At 35.9% G+C, this 18,067-nt stretch overlaps 2 protein-coding genes across 4 annotated transcripts in view; both read left to right on the top strand.

Annotated features, from left to right (window-relative positions):
- The window catches only part of LOC128199168 (myrosinase 1-like), a 17,772-nt gene extending 13,996 nt beyond the window's left edge, over positions 1–3,776 (top strand). Inside the window, exons 9-11 of the mRNA XM_052887434.1 lie at positions 711–863; positions 1,727–1,818; positions 2,728–3,776. Coding sequence (XP_052743394.1) covers positions 711–863; positions 1,727–1,818; positions 2,728–2,971 — 489 coding nt within the window. The 3' untranslated portion in view covers positions 2,972–3,776. The remainder of the gene's footprint in view (positions 1–710; positions 864–1,726; positions 1,819–2,727) is intronic.
- LOC112056582 (myrosinase 1) lies at positions 3,766–18,061 on the top strand. Of its 3 annotated transcripts, none has more exons than XM_052887445.1 (11): positions 3,766–3,930; positions 7,911–8,014; positions 9,326–9,473; positions 11,777–11,943; positions 12,863–13,123; positions 13,376–13,464; positions 13,604–13,751; positions 15,448–15,611; positions 16,396–16,548; positions 17,093–17,184; positions 17,812–18,061. In XM_052887445.1, the coding sequence occupies exons 1-11, from the start codon at positions 3,902–3,904 to the stop codon at positions 18,050–18,052; spliced, it is 1,596 nt and encodes a 531-aa protein (XP_052743405.1). In that variant the 5' UTR covers positions 3,766–3,901; the 3' UTR covers positions 18,053–18,061. The 3 variants fall into 3 exon arrangements, with proteins under 3 accessions (XP_052743405.1, XP_052743399.1, XP_052743410.1); XM_052887439.1 differs by lacking the exon at positions 3,766–3,930 and adding an exon at positions 6,457–7,183; XM_052887450.1 differs by lacking the exons at positions 3,766–3,930; positions 7,911–8,014; positions 9,326–9,473 and adding an exon at positions 9,560–9,656.
- The last annotated feature ends 6 nt before the right edge of the window (positions 18,062–18,067 follow it).

Raw genomic sequence — 18,067 nt, forward strand, 5'->3', positions numbered from 1 at the left:
TAGATAGTGATGTGTATTGTTTAAGTATATTTATTTATAAAAAAAGTATCCATATATTAAGTCAGTATTTAAATTCTTTAAGGATTGGAAAAGCATAGATATAATATTCTATTCTTGTTTGTTATTTGCTTTTCATTCATTTTCATTCATGCCCGGTCCACACGGCAACGAGAAAACTGTACAAAGGAACTGCACACTCGTTTGTGCAGTTTAATCTTTACTTTTTTCTTGACTTTACAAAATAAAAAAATAAATTTTAAAAAATGGTATGTGTACCAGAAAAATACTGAAAATTAAAAAGGGTTGATTTTGACAAAAACCTTAAACTGATAAGCAACGAGAATAAAAATAATACCATGTTTTAGAAATCTACCTTCACAAAAGTGTATAGAATACACTTTTGTAAAGGTAGCTTTTTTCGATTAAAAAATTAGGATTTCTTTTATTTAAATATTATGACTATTATGTATTTCAAATTCCATGAAAATGTTATACTTACGAGTAAGTCTTTTGGCCTTTTAGGTGTAGAATTTCTAAAATGTTTGTTTTAGGTACCTTATTCATCAAAATAGATCAATAGATATGGAAAAAAATAATAATATTTCGCCAAATTAGTCAGCGCAAAGTGATTTTTTTACAACAATTTATAGCATCAAATGCCAATTGCAATTCTAATGAACAAGGAATTAATACTACATATTGTTTTCAAGGTTTATCCAGAAGGCATCCGGGAACAGCTATCCTGGTTAAAGTACGAGTACGGAGACATCGATATCATGATAACTGAGAATGGCTACTCAACTAACGAAATCGATCTCAATGATGTGGATAGAACACAATTTTTCAAGGATTATTTGGAACAGGTAACTGGGATTGAACATAGTACTTATAGGAGTATTTGAACCTGGTGACTTGGATAGAATACAGTGTGCCTAGTGGGAGTTTCAATATTTTTATACAATTACTATGGCGTAGACGTAAACGCAAGTTTGTATGGAATTGAAACAGTTGTGCAGTAGTGCCACTAGATGGCGCTGTTTCAATTCCTTAGAAATTCGCGTTTACTTTAACGCAATAGTAACAGTATCAAACTGCCACTAGGCCCTCTGAAGATACTTTTAGATATATATAAATGAAATTATTATTTGTGCATGTACTGACTCAATAGTTTAGTGGTTCAACTGTGTAGCTTTAAGGTCGCCATTGACGGTCAATTATTCTCACGTTTCTGAAAAGCAAACGGCAGCACCCACGCGGCATACTATACAAGTCATGTACGCAATGGCCAACACACGATCAATTACCTATAGTCGTGAGTGCTACAGAAACGTGAGAATAATTGACTGTTTGTAGATTAGATACCGATGTCCTGGTTGTCGAGTAAGAATTTGTGATTTGTTTTAAATATATTATTAAAACTAATGTGTTATTTAAAAATCAATTGAAACATTATACTTGAGTCTTTTATTTAACCTTTTTGGTGTGGAACATCAAAAATGTTTGTATTACAAGTAGGTATCAAAATCATTACGTATGCAAATAATAATAATTTTTGTTTACCGTTTCGCCAAACTAGTAGTTTTTTAAAAGCATTAATAGCATGACGTCAGCTATCGACCTATAAAATGTTCAATTTTTCTTCCATATAAAAATCTGAGTGTAAATAAATTCTCAGCATGGAGTTAGTAGGCCGTAGGCTAAAATTTATTATATTCTCATTTTACAGGTATTGCTCTCGATAAAAGTGGACAACGTCAGCGTCATAGGATACACGGCGTGGTCTCTCATTGACAACTTCGAGTGGGTGGATGGATATTCGTATGTGTTTATTTCATTTACAACCTATTTTAGCGGCCTTCTTATTACAATACTCTCAAAGCTCTATCATAGTGTTCTGCGTGAATCGTATATTAAATTCTCTACAAATCCAACATTTTAGACACAGTTTGGCCGTTTCTTTGATTTGCCATTTTCCACTCATTTGGCTGGTGGGAGGCTTTGGCTGTGGCTAGTTACCACCCTACCGGCAAAGACGTACCGCCAACCTATTTAGCGTTCCGGAACAATGCCGTGTAGAAACCGAAAGGAGTGTGGATTTTCATCCTCCTATCAAGTGAGCCCGCTTCTATCTTAGATTGCATCATCACTTCCCATTAGGTGAGATTATAGTAAAGGGCTAACTTGTAAAGTATAAAAATAAATAAAAAATCTTTGCACCCCCATCATACGTGAACTTACTCTAAATACATAGTGGAGTAACTGAATGGTCATGCCATACACTGTGACTAAAATATATGATTTGTATAAAATTTAAAGGAGCCGTGATAGCCCAGTGGATATGACCTCTGCCTTTGATTCCGGTGGGTGTGTGTTCGAATACGGTCCAGACAAGCACCTTTAACTTTCAGTTGTGTGCATTTTAAGAAATTAAATATCATGTGTCTCAAACGTTGAATCGTGAGGAATCCTGCATACCAGAGAATTTTCCTAATTTTCTGCGTGTGTAAAGTCTGCCAATCCGCATTGGGCTAGCGTGGTGGACTATTGGCTTAACCCATCTCGTTCTGAGAGGAGATTCGAGCTCAGCAGTTTATAGAAATAAAACTAAGGTTCACGCAGAACACTATAAGCTATGAGAGTTAAAGAGTACCTATTGTATAGGCCTGGTATATAATTGCCTTTTTATGAGATAAATGTTAGATATGAGGTATTTGTTTTATTTCCCAGAACAAAGTTCGGTATCCACGAGGTCGACTTCTCTCATCCGAACCGAACGCGCACCCCGCGCACGTCAGCGCACTACCTCGCTTGCGTCATCCGCGCGCGCTCGCTTGACGTGCCCGACCACTGCTACAAGGATAAATACTTGGCCGACAGAGCACGGATAACTTACAGAAGTGGAAGTCATAAGACACAAGCTGTATTGTTTATTAACATTCTTTTAATAGCTATAAGCTGTGTCTTTTGGTGAATGCCGTGCCCGTCCTTTATTATAAGCATAATTAATTGTCTGACAGAGCACGGATGTGTCAAAAAAAGTTGTATTGTTTATCATCATCATCATCATTAACAACGCATATTTAGCTTACTGTGCTTACTGTTGAGCACGAGTCTCCTCTCAGAATAAGAGGGGTTAGGGCCTTAGTCTACCACGCTGGCCAAATGCGGATTGGAAGAATTCACACGCGTAGATAATTAAGAAAATTCTCAGGTAGGTATGAAGGTTTCCTCACCGTTTGAGATCGTGATATTTAATTTCTTAAAATGCACATAACTTGAAAAGTTTGAGGTGTATGCCCCTGGCCGGATACGAACATACGCCCTCTATCATATACACTGGGGCACAGGGCTATCACGTCAGTATTATCATAAAATCATAGTCCTTCGCCGCGTCTGTCTTTCTGCCTGTTCGCGATAAACGAAAACTATTAAACAAATTTTCATACGGGTTTCACCATTAGGTAAAGTGATTCACTAGGTAAATTTATATTATTCTAGCATCACTGTAAATTAGTTTAAACATGACGATGATTATTAGAAGTGTTGGAAAAAGTAAATCAGCCTGGTATCTTTCGTCGAAAACACTGCTTAAACCCTTAAACATAATATGTGTAGATATATTTATTTAAGTATTTATAATAATTGCATAATAAATAGTTTGATGTAATGTTATCTTTATACTTAACCAAAAAAATGGAGAAGGTTCTCAATTTTTTATTTATGTATGATTATTGAATGATATTAATTTCTAAAATAAATTAAATTAAAATTTTGAATATTTTTTTTTTGTAAGCCTCCCCTTAACTTACATTACCTTATCAGGTAGACGTCCACTGCTGGACATAGGCCTCTTGCATGGACTTCCAAGCACAACGATCTCGAGCCGCCAGCGTACCTCGCAATGTTTAGCCTCCCCTACATGTATCTAATGTAAGAATATATATTTTTTTATCTCTTAGTCTGTGATAGTGATTGTGTATATCGCTATCGGTATTTTTAACCGACATCTAAAAAGGAGGAGGTTCTACGTTCGACTGTATGTATGTTTTTTTTTTTATGTATGTCCAGCGATAATTCCGTCATTTATTGACCGATTTTAGAAATTCTTTTTTGGTTTTGAAGGGTTTGATTTCAGGGTGGTCCCATTTTTTTTATGTCAGGATCTGATGATGGCATCCTGGAGAAATTGAGGGGAACTTTCGAAAATTGTAGAGACGGCTAGTGCGTTTGTTAGTGATTTCATAAGGTATTTTAAGCCACTACATTTTATGAAGGTCTGGAGTTGGTCTGATGATGTAGCCGAAATACAAACGATGGAACTCGTCAACGATTTACAGCAGGTACCTTTTGTTTGGGCTTGATTAATTTGTATTGATGAGAACTTTCCACCTACATGGGTTGTGACCGTATTCAGGGTCTGGTGATGAAGACGAAGGACAGTGAAGAGAACTCCTCGACGGTTCACAGTAACTACCTTGTGTTTGGACTTGATTAATTTTATATTGATGAGAACTTTCTACCCATATGGGTTGTGACTGTAAAAGAGGTCTGGTGATGAAGACGGAGGACGGTTAAGACAATTGGTTATATTCATATTAAGTGTGGATAAAGGGGAAGTGAATTTTTGTATATGAGTTAAGGAGTATTTTTAAAATTGGGATTGTAGGACTTAGGTACCTATCATAAGAAAATAACGTTTTAGGTAATTGCTTGCGTTTTGTTCTCACGCAGTAGGTATGCTAACACTAAAAATAAAAAAAATTAAATTTTAATAAAAAAATTCAACCGACTTCCAACTTCGACTGTAAATTTCTTTCTGTAGTGAAGTTTAGTGTTAAAAAATTAAAATAAAAACACATGTTAATTTATACATTTATTAATTGTATTGAGCGAAGCTCTGAGACTGCGACTCTCAGATTTTACAAAATGTATTGCGACCACAAAACGTATACCAATATCCTACAACTTATACAATTTTATAAACATATATAATATTTTTTTTACTTCATAGGTACTTTTATAAATAATGTATATGTTTTGATAACATAAGATAGTATGATGTAAGTAAATAGGTACTACTCAGTGTATGTGTTGAGATCCACTATCGTGGACCCCCATTTTCATTTCATGGACCCTCAAAGTTTTTTTTCGATGACGTAGACCCCTTGCAGGTTGTCATAGACCCCTAGGGGTCAATACAGACCACTTTGGGAATCACTGGTCTAAACCAAGTTATAAAGGTCCGATGACTCGTCACTTCTATACATTTTATTGAGTTTTCTAAGTGCTCACCAACAAAATAAATGATACGTATCGTTATAACTAGCAATAGTTACTATGACATAAACGTTGTAGTATAGCTCTGAGTCAAGTTATACAATTTCGATTATTCGTCAAATCCATATAGTTTATTGATTTTTTAAAGTACCGTTCAAATAAAACAAGATGTGTATCGTTAGAACTGTCCATTTGGAATAATATTTAGTAAACAAAAATGTTGTAGGTTTGGTCTAAACCAAGTTAAAAAGATACGTTGCCTCGCCACTTCTATGCATTTTATCAAGTTTTGTAAGTGCCCACCAACAATATTACGTATAATACACCAATAATACGTATAGTTATAACTGGTCATTTGTGGCAATAATTAGTACGACACGAATGTTGTAGGATTGTTCTGAACCAAGACAGGTTCGATGGCCCGTCATGCCATACATTGCCACAGGAATTTATTTAAATGCATTTGCAAATAATGTGGAATTTGCAGCCTTGCACAAATAATAAGTATCATTCATTCTATATTTTATTATTGTTTTATGTTTTCCAACTCTTCGGACAACAATTTCTCGGAAATCAATGTATGAAAGTGATGAATCATGAAACTTATATAACTTGGTATTGGTTCAGAACTCGGATTGTTCTAAACCGTGTGCAACTGTTGCTCCTAATGTCTAGTTTTAACGATATCTATACTAATATTATAAAGCTGAAGAGTTTGTTTGTTTGATTGAATGCGTTAATCTCAGGAACTACTGGTCCGATTTGAAGAATTCTTTCGTGTTAGATAGCCCATTTATCGAGGAAGGCTATAAGCTATATGTTATCTCCGAATTCCTACGGGAACGGGAACCACGCGAGTGAAACCGCGTGGCGTCAGCTAGTGTACCTACCATATTTTTGGTACTTTAAAAAATCAATAAAATATATTAATTTGACGAATCATTGAAACGTATATCTTGATTCGGAGCTTATACTTCAACGTTTATGTCATAGTAACTATTACTGAAAATTGCTTGTTATGACGATACGTATCATTTATTTTGTTTGTGGGAACTTTCAAAACTCAATAAACATACATAGAACTGACGATACATCGAACCTGTATAACTTGGTTCAGAACAATCCTACAACATTTGTGCAATATTAAATATTGCTCCAAATGGGCAGTTTTAACGATACGTACCAGTTATTTTTTAGGTGGGCACTTTTGAAAATCTTCAAAATGTATGGAAAAAACGAAACGTCGAACCTGTATAACTTGGTTCAGAGCAATCCTACAACACTCATGCCGTATTAGGTATTACTCCAAATGGCTAGTTCTACCGATTCGTGCCACTTTCAAAAAGGGCCCAAAATGAATGATCTCCTTTAATAGCAATGTCTGTTTACAACAGAAGACTATACCGGCTAAATCACAATTCGAAATTAAATTTAATTAAATTTATTGAATCCCAATAAGACCTCCGGCCAAAGTAGCGCATTGTCTCTTATCGACTTCATTGGACAATAATGCACCGGCACATCGCGCTCAATTAGTACAATATTTTTTAAGCCACTCTGGTCTTTTTCTGATAAGGCACTCTTCCTACAGTCCTAATCTCGCATTCTGTGACTTTGGACTCAGCTCGTTATTGAAAGATAAACCAAAAGGGCAGCGACATTCTAATACCGTCCATTCACGCCTGGAACTTGGTGTGTGAAGAAGTCACGAAAAAAATATTTAAAAACAAAATGATGATTGGCGTGCAGAATATTGTGTATTTTAGCCGATAGAAATCATTTTGAAAAATGCTAAAGTTTAGTAACCAAATCTCAAAACTTTCCTAGTGGCCTAGGTATAAAACACTGCTCTATAGGTACGCCCGGTAGTGATAAAAATGATTTCACGCAAAACACTTTTGTTATGGTGAGTTACGATCTTCTATCAAGCGGATCTATATTTTTAAAATAAGGGTTCCTTAAACGTTCACGTTCCTTGTTGACCATGGAACCCTAAAACCGTGTTTTCACTCTGTATTGGATGTGTATTTTTTCTGTGTGTTTTAAATTATTACTTCAAATATATTTGGAAGATTTGCAATAAAGACATTTCTTTTACAACTGATACAAATTAAACGTGCGAAAATTTTTGCACTCCGTGTTTTCAACTGCTTTCAATAATATAATTATTTTTTTGTAACATTAACGTACCCACGAAACTAAAAAGTGAAAAATAACATTATAATATTTTCTACCTATTGATTGATTTTTTAATTGGAGATGCCAAGCCAAGCCAGTGATCTATTAATTCAAGGCGTACCTACCTATTGTAAAGATTTTTGTTTCTCAGACAATCTTTTTTTTCGTCCATGGTGTTCTTTTCAGTAAAGACTAAAATCATTACTTGCTTCCCCCCCACCCGCTGGCGTATTGTAGTACCCATTCCTAAAACAGTCTTTTCCAAATAATTGGACGGGAATGACAATATTGGTATTTAAAAAATAAATAAATAAATAATCCAATCACGCACCGGGTTGACATGCCAGTCGATAGAAAATATTATGGTGTAATTTTCGAATTTTAGTTTCCTGTTTACGTCTTTGTGGTTTTTTGTAAACCTAAAAATTTAAAGTCATAAAATTGTTCACACACAGTGCAATACTGGTGACTTGCAGAGCCGATCGCAATTTTCCTGAGCACCTTAAGCTAGGTGCAGCCACTTCTTCCTATCAGATAGAAGGCGGGTGGAACGCTGATGGTAAGATATAAAACTCAGAGCGGACTAGATACGCGCATAGTAAGTAATACATGTTTAATGCGATGAACAATATAGAGTCCACGTGATGGACGATAGGCGTCTTCCACATATATGTGATCCACGTGATAATGGATCGTGCATCATCCAAATCGCTTAACACGTTCGCTGTAACCAAGTAAGTATGACTGATAGACTCCTGCTAGCCTATTCACTATTTCGGTATATATCAACCTATTAAAATAAACGTCATCTAACTACTGTATGATTTCCACCAGTAGGCATCGGATGACAATTGTTACGTAGAATCTCAATTTCGTATAATAATGTCAACTAGCATTTGTCAAATATAGTAAATTAGCCTGTAGTTTGGAAAACAATTTACCTATTATGGGTTTTGAAGACAAATTCTTTAAATGATTTTTTTAAATTTAGTAAAATTTAATTTATACACCGTGTCTAGCCGCGTCTATAAGCCACCGCGACATTTATGTGTCCAATACTAGTAATTGCTAGGCTATATTAAAAACCGAGTTCAAGCTAATTCACACGCTAGCGAAAAAAAAAATCGATGTAAAAATAGTAAATAGTAAAAAAATATCTACTTAAAAAAACTAGTTATTTATTCCGAGTGGAATAAAGGTATTTATTTCTTTTACAACTGATACAAAAAATACCTTACTTAAAAACTCGTTATATTCCGAGTGGAAAATCTAACCCAAACTCCTATTTGCGAGGAGGAGATTCTCAATTTGAATTGTTATTTATACTTCCTGATTAGTCCCATTTAATTTTCATTAAATCGGTTCAGTAATTTTTTTGTTAAAAAGACAGGACTGTTAGGGCAGACGACAGACTGAACAGACAGGTTGGTTTTGTTTAAGTGTCGTGTAAATAAGTGCACTTGAGAAAACAGGCTCTATTTTAAAATCACAGACTATATACAGGGTGTCTAGTAAATGTTACGACATACTTTACAAGGTGATAGCTGACATCAAGGCCTACTAAAATAACGCAATATATTATGTTAGCCGAAATTTTACGGTTTTTAAGTTATATTGATTTTTGTACACGGACTGTATATTTTTGTAACAGGACTAATTTTTTTTTTATGTCAAACGATTTTTATATGTAATTTTAACGGTCACATTGAAAAAAAATGTATGTACACCTGGCTTAAAAACATGTTCATTTAATTAGGATTACAAAGATGTAAGACATAGTATGTATAAATACATATGTATTTACAGATACATATTTAATTGTATGTATTTATGGTACCTATTGAATTGATAAGTATGAATACATAACCAGGTAAGGGTGAGAGCACATGGGACAGGTTCGTCCACGAGAACTCTGGAGACATCAAGAGCGGTGCTACGGGAGACGTCGCTGCGGACTCCTACCACCAGTGGAAAGAAGATGTCAGGATCGCTGCCAACATGGGACTGCAGTTTTACAGGTATTCTAACTCTCAATTATTTTTAAAGTATGAATAGGCAACCAGGTAAGGGTAGAGCACATGGGACAGGTTCGTCCACGAGTACTCTGAGAGCGGAGCCACGGGAGACGTCGTGGCATACTCCTGCCATTAGTAAAGGGAAGATGTCAGGGTCACTGCCAACATGGGACTGCAGTTTTACAGGTTATTTAATTATCGTTTGTTTATTTATGTTACCAGTAATCTGTATAATACAGGTATTCCAATAAAAACATGAGCATTCCATAGAATACCGGATTTTACAGATTGCCGGTAACATTTACATTTTTTTTGCTTATAATCTTTATATCTATATACAGTAAAACTGTAACAGGTCCAATTCTGTACATTGAAGATATTTAAAACAAATAGTTGGAGAGATTTCTATAAGTATATGTACACTGAAGCCAAAGTTATATTTTTTAATTTTTTGTCTGTCTGTCCGTCTGATCGGGCATCACGCTGAAACTACTGAATGAATTAAAATTAAACTTTACACGATTTGAGATGAAAGAGGTTATAGGATGCTATTTGTCGCATAACTAGGGATTGAAAGTTTGTATGTAAAATCCTTCATTTCTCAAGTTAATTCTTTATAATATCTATGTAATTAATCTGTCAAATATAACAAGAGATTACTCTTGAAATTAGATAGTTAATATCTAATCTTAATGTTTTGAGCTTATAATTGTGACGATAAAATTTAATAAGTCCTCCCATTGTTTTATCTTATTGTTTTAGAAGATCCTACTAATATTATAAACGAGAAAGTTTTGATGGATGTTTGTTACTCTTTAACGTCGTAACTATGGAACAGATTTGGCTGAAATTTAAAACGAAGATAGATAACAAATTAAAACAATATGGGCTACTTTTCATCCCGGAAAAATCCATGGTTCCCGCGGGATTTGTGAAAATCTGATTTCCACGTGGATGAAGTCGCGGGCGTCCGCTAGTTTAGTTATAAATTCTCAAGTGGTCAATTATACCCTTATATGTTCTGTGATTATAATTTAATAAATAAATTGTAATCTGTGTAATTTATAACCTACACCTACTTCTAAATACCTATTTCTACAACAGTGTGGTGCAATGGGTTTTATTCTCACTACTAGAAAAAAAGAACAGACTCGAATTGAGAACCTCCTCCTTTTTTTGAAGTCGGTTAAAAAATTAATGTGTTTCCAGTGTCTGCGTGGTTTATATATATACCTATTTTTAAATAACTAACTTTAAAAGTTAGCCCTTGACTACAATCTCACCTGATGGAAAGTGATGATGCAATCTAAGATGGAAGCGGGCTAACTTGTTAGGAGGAGTATGAAAATCTACACTCCTTTCGGTTTCTACACGACATCGTACCGGAACGCTAAATCGCTTGGCGGTACGTTTTTGCCGGTAAGGTGGTAAACTAACCACGGCCGAAGCCTACCACCAGCCAGACATGGACCAATTAAGAAAACCTCAATCGGCCCAGCGGGGGATCCAACCCAGGACCTCCGTCTTGTAAATCCACCGCGCATACCACTGACAGAGGCCGTCAAAAAAAAAATACAGTAGAGTAACAGAGGAAGTCATACATTAATCTATGACATCGGCAAAAAATAATGTACAAATATGAATCAACTCTCTGAGCACTTAAATAAGATTGACAGTTCATTTGGGTTATAATTATCGTTGTTTCTAATCATTGTTGATATACCAGTAGCTCTAATGACTTCGTTATGCTTGTTGTTAGTGCCGAATCGGCCATAATTAATTTTTTAAATATTTTTTTGGGTACTGTAATGTACACGCACACACTGGCTATTTACTTAATCACTAATTTGATCACCCAATTAATTACTTTCACTTAATTGAATACTGTAGGTATCTACTTACTATCCTAATGCTAGCGCTGTAATACTAGAATGAGCCCTACCGTCACGAGAAGCTTTTATACACTAGCATATGTTTTCTGTGACACTAGTCACTGCAAAAGTAGGTATATTGACATCGTGTTCGTCGCTGGCATGACCACGTGTCACAAACTGTATCCGGCTCTTTCTTTCATGTCAACAGTCTGCAGGCTGTTGACATGCATTCCTATATACTACACAGACACCTACGGCACTTACACAATGAGAAAAATAAAAAAAAAAAAATTCAGATTCCATCCAGTGCTTGACAACCCTTCGTGGATATCAACGTCCTTGTTAATAAAGACCAAATTGGTGAATAGGCCAGCAGGCCCCAGTAGGGTGTTAAAGTGGCCTGATAGTGAGATTGATAATGACGATTTTCAGGTTTTCAATAAATTGGCCCCGGATCCTGCCAACTGGTTTCACTAACAAGATCAACCAGGCTGGTGTCAAATACTACAGTGACCTCATTGATGCTCTGCTGGCCGAGGGCATTGAACCCGTCGTAACGATGTACCATTGGGAGATGCCTGTGAAGATTCGAGATCTAGGTATGCTTTAGCTTATTGTTTAGAGGCAAATAATGCTAATAAATTGAAGGCTGTTCAAATTAGCACCCAAATGTTATATTGTGCGATTACCGCATATCGTATTAAAATTATTTAAAAAAGAATATCCAAACTTGAGACTGGCTCTCAATCATTTCGACATTTTTTTTTCTTATTTTCGTTATGGTGCAAAGATGGCTCGAGAGAAAAAATTTAAAAATGGAATGAGTATTTCTCTTTGCTACGCCATTACTTGAGAATGACTAAACAGATTTTATTCATCTTTTTATTATGATTTTCTTACGATCGTACGTTGTTCGTTACTCAATATGACACATTAACATATTATAGTTTGGTGCAACCATCGGTCTCCTATTAAAAAGTGGATGCAAAATCGGCGACCAAAAAACGTCCCACTCAATGAGTGCCAAACTTCTTTTGCAAATTTTACCTTAAACTCAATCCTTAAGGTTGAATTTGCTCTGAATTTGGGATTTTATTGAATATTGGACTATATTTAAAAGCCTTTAGGTTTGATTTTCTTTACCAATAATTTTAAAACTGTCAAAGCAAAATTGCCCAGTTTTTAAGGGAAACTTTCTACATGATTGTGCGTTCTTTTATTATATGGGTACAATGAGTGCAACACATAATTTTTAATTCGATATTCTCACAAAACGTGAGCTAGGTACATAATCAATCAATCAAGTCAAAAATATCCATCTATCCTAACCTATTGTTGTTGTTTTTGATACGATACTTGTGTCATCATTATCATGATGATGGACGTCCACTGCTGGACATATGCCTCATGTAAAGATCATCGGTTTCCCCAATCCATTGAAGCTCCAACCGTTGATTCAGTGTATGTACAATAATTGAACCATAGCTTGATTTTTCAAAAAATCTAATCTTTTTGAAGGTGGTTGGACAAATCCTCTGATCGTGGACTGGTTCGGAGACTACGCGAGAGTGATCTTCTCTCAGTACGCCGACCGCGTCAAGACCTGGATCACCATCAACGAAGCCATCTCGATCTGCGACTACGCTTTTACCAAAGGGCATTTTGCCCCTAAAATAAAGGAGCCAGAATTCGCACCCTTTCTCTGCAACAAACATGTTTTGCTGGCACACGCTACTGCTTATAGAATATATGAACGGGAGTTTAAGCCGAAGTATAATGGTAAGCAATTTTGATACATATTTTTTTTTTTTTTACAAGTTAGCCCTTGGCTGCATGTCACCTGATGGTAAGTGATGATGCAATCTAAGATGGAAGCGGACTAACTTAGGCCTAAGATGAAAATCCATACCAATTTCCACACGACATCTTACCGGAACGCTAAATTGTTTGCCGGTACACGTCTTTGCCATCTATCTACTATTCCCAATAATTATTAGATAGGACCTAATGAAGATTTTTCTTAATTTACAGCTCGTATATCGCTTGCGAACTACGAATTGTGGATAAAACCAGCTACAGAAAACGATACGGCGTTAGCGGAACTGGGAAGGCAACATGCGGTTAGCGTATTTTATTTTATTTAGTTTTTACAAAAGTCCATTAAAACCTGATACTAATATTATTTAAATAATAAACATAGATTTTGCTGACCGATCAAATAACTCACTCGCGCTAACATACATCTTTCTTTAATTCCAGACAGGCAGATACTCGTATCCAATATTCTCAAAGCAGGGTGGTTGGCCGCCGTCGATTGAGAAGCTGATGCTACAGTATAGCTTGGGGCAAGGATACCGGTACTCCAGGTTGCCGCCTTTCACCAAAGATGAAATAGAATTTGTCAAAGGTACCTTATATATTATTAGTATACTCCAGGAATAGCTTGAAGCAACAGGTGTTTTCAACCGGTGTTACACTTTTTTATTATGATTTTGGCGCCACCTGAAAATTGTCACCTGAGGCAGATGCTATCATATACTATGATGATATACTATCGAGGCTGTCTGTCTAGCTGCTGGTTAATTATTGAGTTGATATTAATATAAGCTTTTATTATATACTAGCGGACGCCCGCGACTTCGTCCGCGTGAAAGTCGTTGTAAACTTTCAACTACCCCTACCCTAACCTACCTCTACCCTACCCCTATCCTACCCTATCCCAACCCTACCCCTACCTTACCACTATCCTACCCCTACCCTACCCCTACCCTACTCATTAAGGCTGCACTTCTTTATTTATTCCTCCCACCGCGAGTCGCGTCGAGCGCGGCAACCGTTACACAAAAATAATCCTTACAGCATGAATTAGTATTCACGCGCGATGGCCTAGCGTATTTCATGTATAACTTTGGTGTTTCTTTACTGATTTTTATGATTCTTTTTTTATTGAATAGGTAATAATGTTAACTTTCTTATTAGGGATGACTGAGTGTTATAAACAAAAGAGTAGACAAATATAATTAGAAAGCTCCGAACTGCTAAGCTATCGGGAGTTACACGTGTTATTGTGAGTCAACCATAAAAGATAGACGTATATATGCTGTTGTGTTTTTATACATAATTTCAAGGAGAGCATTTCCGTCATACATGATTTCTATGTAGCTTTAACCATTAAGGCTGTACACGCGACGGAATCTTGAAAAATTGAGTAACTTCTCCCGTTTTCTCAACATTTCTCTTCACTGCTCTGCTCCTATTGATGGTAGCGTAATGAAAAGTATACTATAACCTGCCCAGGAGTATGTTGAATAATTGTACCAAGTTTCGTTAAAATCCGTCCAGTAGTTTTTGTTTCTATAAAGAACATACAGACAGACAGACAGACAGACAGACAGACAGACAGACAGACAGACAAAAATTTTACTGATTGCATTTTTGGCATCAGTATCGATCACTAATCACCCCCTGATAGTTATTTTGGAAATATATTTCATGTACAGAATTGACCTCACTACAGATTTATTATAAGTATAGATTAGTACTACCTACACAATAAAATATGCTTTTATTGTGTAGGTACTTACTATAACTGAAAGTGAAACTTAATTGGTGCAGGTAAATGCATACGTCCTCCCACAAAATAGGCGTACCTACCCATATTTAGGACTCGCCGGCTAAGAGGCAATCACGGGAATTTAGTCGGCAACTAGCATTTTCAGTCGAGAGAGTCCTTCTACTTGTACTAACAGAAAATCAACCAGTTTGTTGACAATTAGAAATACCTAGTCGTACCATTAAAAAATATTAAATGTCATTTACTGCGTCATTGATTCCGTAGTCGTTTGTCATAAAATACTGAACCAGACCGTTTTTGTTCTAAATTTCATCGTTCAGTAAAAAATCCGAAGCCGGAGTTGGGATTTTGTGTTATCCCACCCTGCCTTGTATAACCTATCGTATTTAACATTATTTTCCTAAGCCTGCCAACCCACATTGGAATAGTAGTGGGTCTAAACTCCAAACTGTATCTTTTTTATGGAGACAGTATGGAGTTAAATGATAAAAATATAGGATTTGAATAAATTTTTCATTTTTCTTTCCAGGAACAGCAGACTTCTACGGCATGAACCATTACACAACAAGTATGATCAGACCGGCTAAGCCAGGAGATGCCCCGGGTATTTGGGACGTCACCGGCTCTCCGGAACTGAACGCCACCTTGGTGTTCCCGCCAAATAGCAGATTTGGTGTCTCTCCTATACTTCCAGTAAATCAAAAATAGTGAATCGATAAATCTAAGTAAAAAGTAAGGGTAGATCTGTTTCGTTGGTCTATTGTTACCCTGTCGCTTCGGATCACGAGGCCCTGGGTTCAAGTCCTGGGTCAGCAAAGAAAAAAAAAAACACCATTTTATAGTTTTTTTTTTGTTAAAATGTAGGTAGTGGCGTTGGTATTAAATACAACGCTTCAGTAATGTTTAAAGATAGTTCTAGTAAAATTCATGAAAACCGACTGTAGGTATAACGTTTATGTTTAATTTTATTGCTTATATAACTTCGCCATTAAATCTTGTTATTTACTATTACTTAATGTTAATAATAATAATTGAAACTGATAAGAATTATTTGTTATATATTAATTTAGTCTTGAATTTTTGTGAGTTCTGTGTTTTTCAATTGAGAAAAAATACAATAAGAAACTCAAGCTCAACACGCTAAAGAAGACAAAGTCTGTTTTGCTCGGCGAATTAATGGAAAGAAAAAAACTGGCCAGTTTGTAGACGTAATTAATATACATAAAATAGTGTAAGGTTCTGTAGATTAAATTAGCACTTTAAACTCTTACTTAATGCACAAAAATACCAATAACATACCCCACACTTGGGATAGATGATAAAAAATTCGACGATAAATATTAGGATTGCAAACATTGCCCTCTTTTTAATAGGAGATCAATGATTGCTAAATAAATCGTAAGTCAGCACAAAGTGATAATTTTTTTACAAAAAAAAAAAAAAAAACAAACACGTAATTCATACTTATTTCATCTAGGTCTATCCAGAAGGCATCCGGGAACAGCTATCCTGGATAAAGCAGGAGTACGGAGACATCGATATCATGATAACTGAGAATGGCTACTCAACCAACGATTACGAGCTCAATGATGTGGATAGAACACAATATTTCAAGGAATATTTGGAACAGGTAACCTAATATTTTTAGGAATATTTTGAACTGATACCTTAGATATAACATAGTAGTCCTAGGAGTATTTAAAAGTAGCACCGTAGATAGAACATAATATAGTACTTCATAGTATTAGATATATACGGCATTATATTTTTCGTTTGTCTTGTTTGTGAGCTACCTTATGGGTCAAGTTAACCTATGGAGCTTCAGATACCGATGTTCAGGGTCCGAGTATTAAATCGTGGTATAAAATGCAAATATGTTAAATTTTTCATTCCTTTATAAAATTCTCAGTATAAATTTTCCAGCTTGAGTTACAGCCCCGTGCCTCGGAGAGCATGTTAGATCATAGATTCCGGTTGTATTACCATCTTAAAAAAATACCATAGTGATATAGTGATCGTTACAGGAGTAAACATTATCATCGTAAGCCCCCTGCTTTGATGCAGTGTGGTGGGTCGAATGTCCATATCCCCTCTATTTTACGGAGATGGACACTTCTCTGTAGTAGACAATTAAAATAGGTAAATAATTATGATAGTCTTTGTTTATTTTACAGGTATTGCTTTCCATAAAAGTGGACAACGTCAGCGTCATAGGATACACGGCGTGGTCTCTCATTGACAACTTCGAGTGGCTGGATGGATATACGTATGTATTCATTTCATTTACTACCTGTTTTAGAAAACATACAATACTCTCAAAATTATAATAGTGTTCGTTGTGAATCGTATATTAAATTCTCCACAAATCCTACATTTTAGACATAGTTTGGCCGTTTCTTTGATTTACTATTATTTACTCTCCATCAATGTTCAGCATACGTGAACTCTAATCGATCCAAGGCCTGTAGCCAATTGGCACGTCGATTCTCTTTCTACAAACGCTAACGCTTCAAAAACTACAAAAATGTATGGGAATGACAGATCTTGATCACGTGACCTGTCGATAGCTAATGCCATTCCCATACATCTTTGACCCATCGGTAACTTGATCGCGTTACCTGTTGATAGCAAATGTCATTCCCATACATTTTTTTAATTTTCGAAGCGTTTGCGATCGTAGAAAGAAAATCGACGTGCCACTTGGCTACAAGCCTTGGAGTAACTAAAAGAACATGTTGTATGGCATGTTCTTTTAGTAGAGAATTTAAAACTAGGATTTATGCAGAACGCTTTACGCTATGAGAGTATTGTACAAGGGATTGTAAAGAACTGGTTTTCCATAAGATCTGATAACTTTTTACTTTACATGAAAATATTTTATATTATTTCCCAGAACAAAGTTCGGTATCCACGAGGTCGACTTCTCTCATCCGAACCGAACGCGCACCCCGCGCACGTCAGCGCACTACCTCGCTTGCGTCATCCGCGCGCGCTCGCTTGACGTGCCCGACCACTGCTACAAGGACAAATACTTGGCCGACAGAGCACGAATAACATACAAAAGTGGAAACCATAAGACACAAGCTGTATTATTTATTAACATTATTTTAATAGCTACAAGCTGTGTCTTTTAGTGAATGCATTGCCCG

This window comes from Bicyclus anynana, chromosome 2 (assembly GCF_947172395.1).
Source record: "Bicyclus anynana chromosome 2, ilBicAnyn1.1, whole genome shotgun sequence".
Classification (NCBI taxonomy): Eukaryota; Metazoa; Arthropoda; class Insecta; order Lepidoptera; family Nymphalidae; genus Bicyclus; species Bicyclus anynana.

Bases quoted from the DNA above. Each gene is read 5' to 3' on its own strand.
- LOC112056582 (XM_052887445.1), top strand. From the start codon at position 3,902: ATGTTTAGCCTCCCCTACATGTATCTAAT. The intron at 3,931-7,910 runs GTAAGAATATAT...GTTCACACACAG, and splicing joins CTCCCCTACATGTATCTAAT to TGCAATACTGGTGACTTGCA. The intron at 13,752-15,447 runs GTACCTTATATA...TTTTCTTTCCAG, and splicing joins TGAAATAGAATTTGTCAAAG to GAACAGCAGACTTCTACGGC.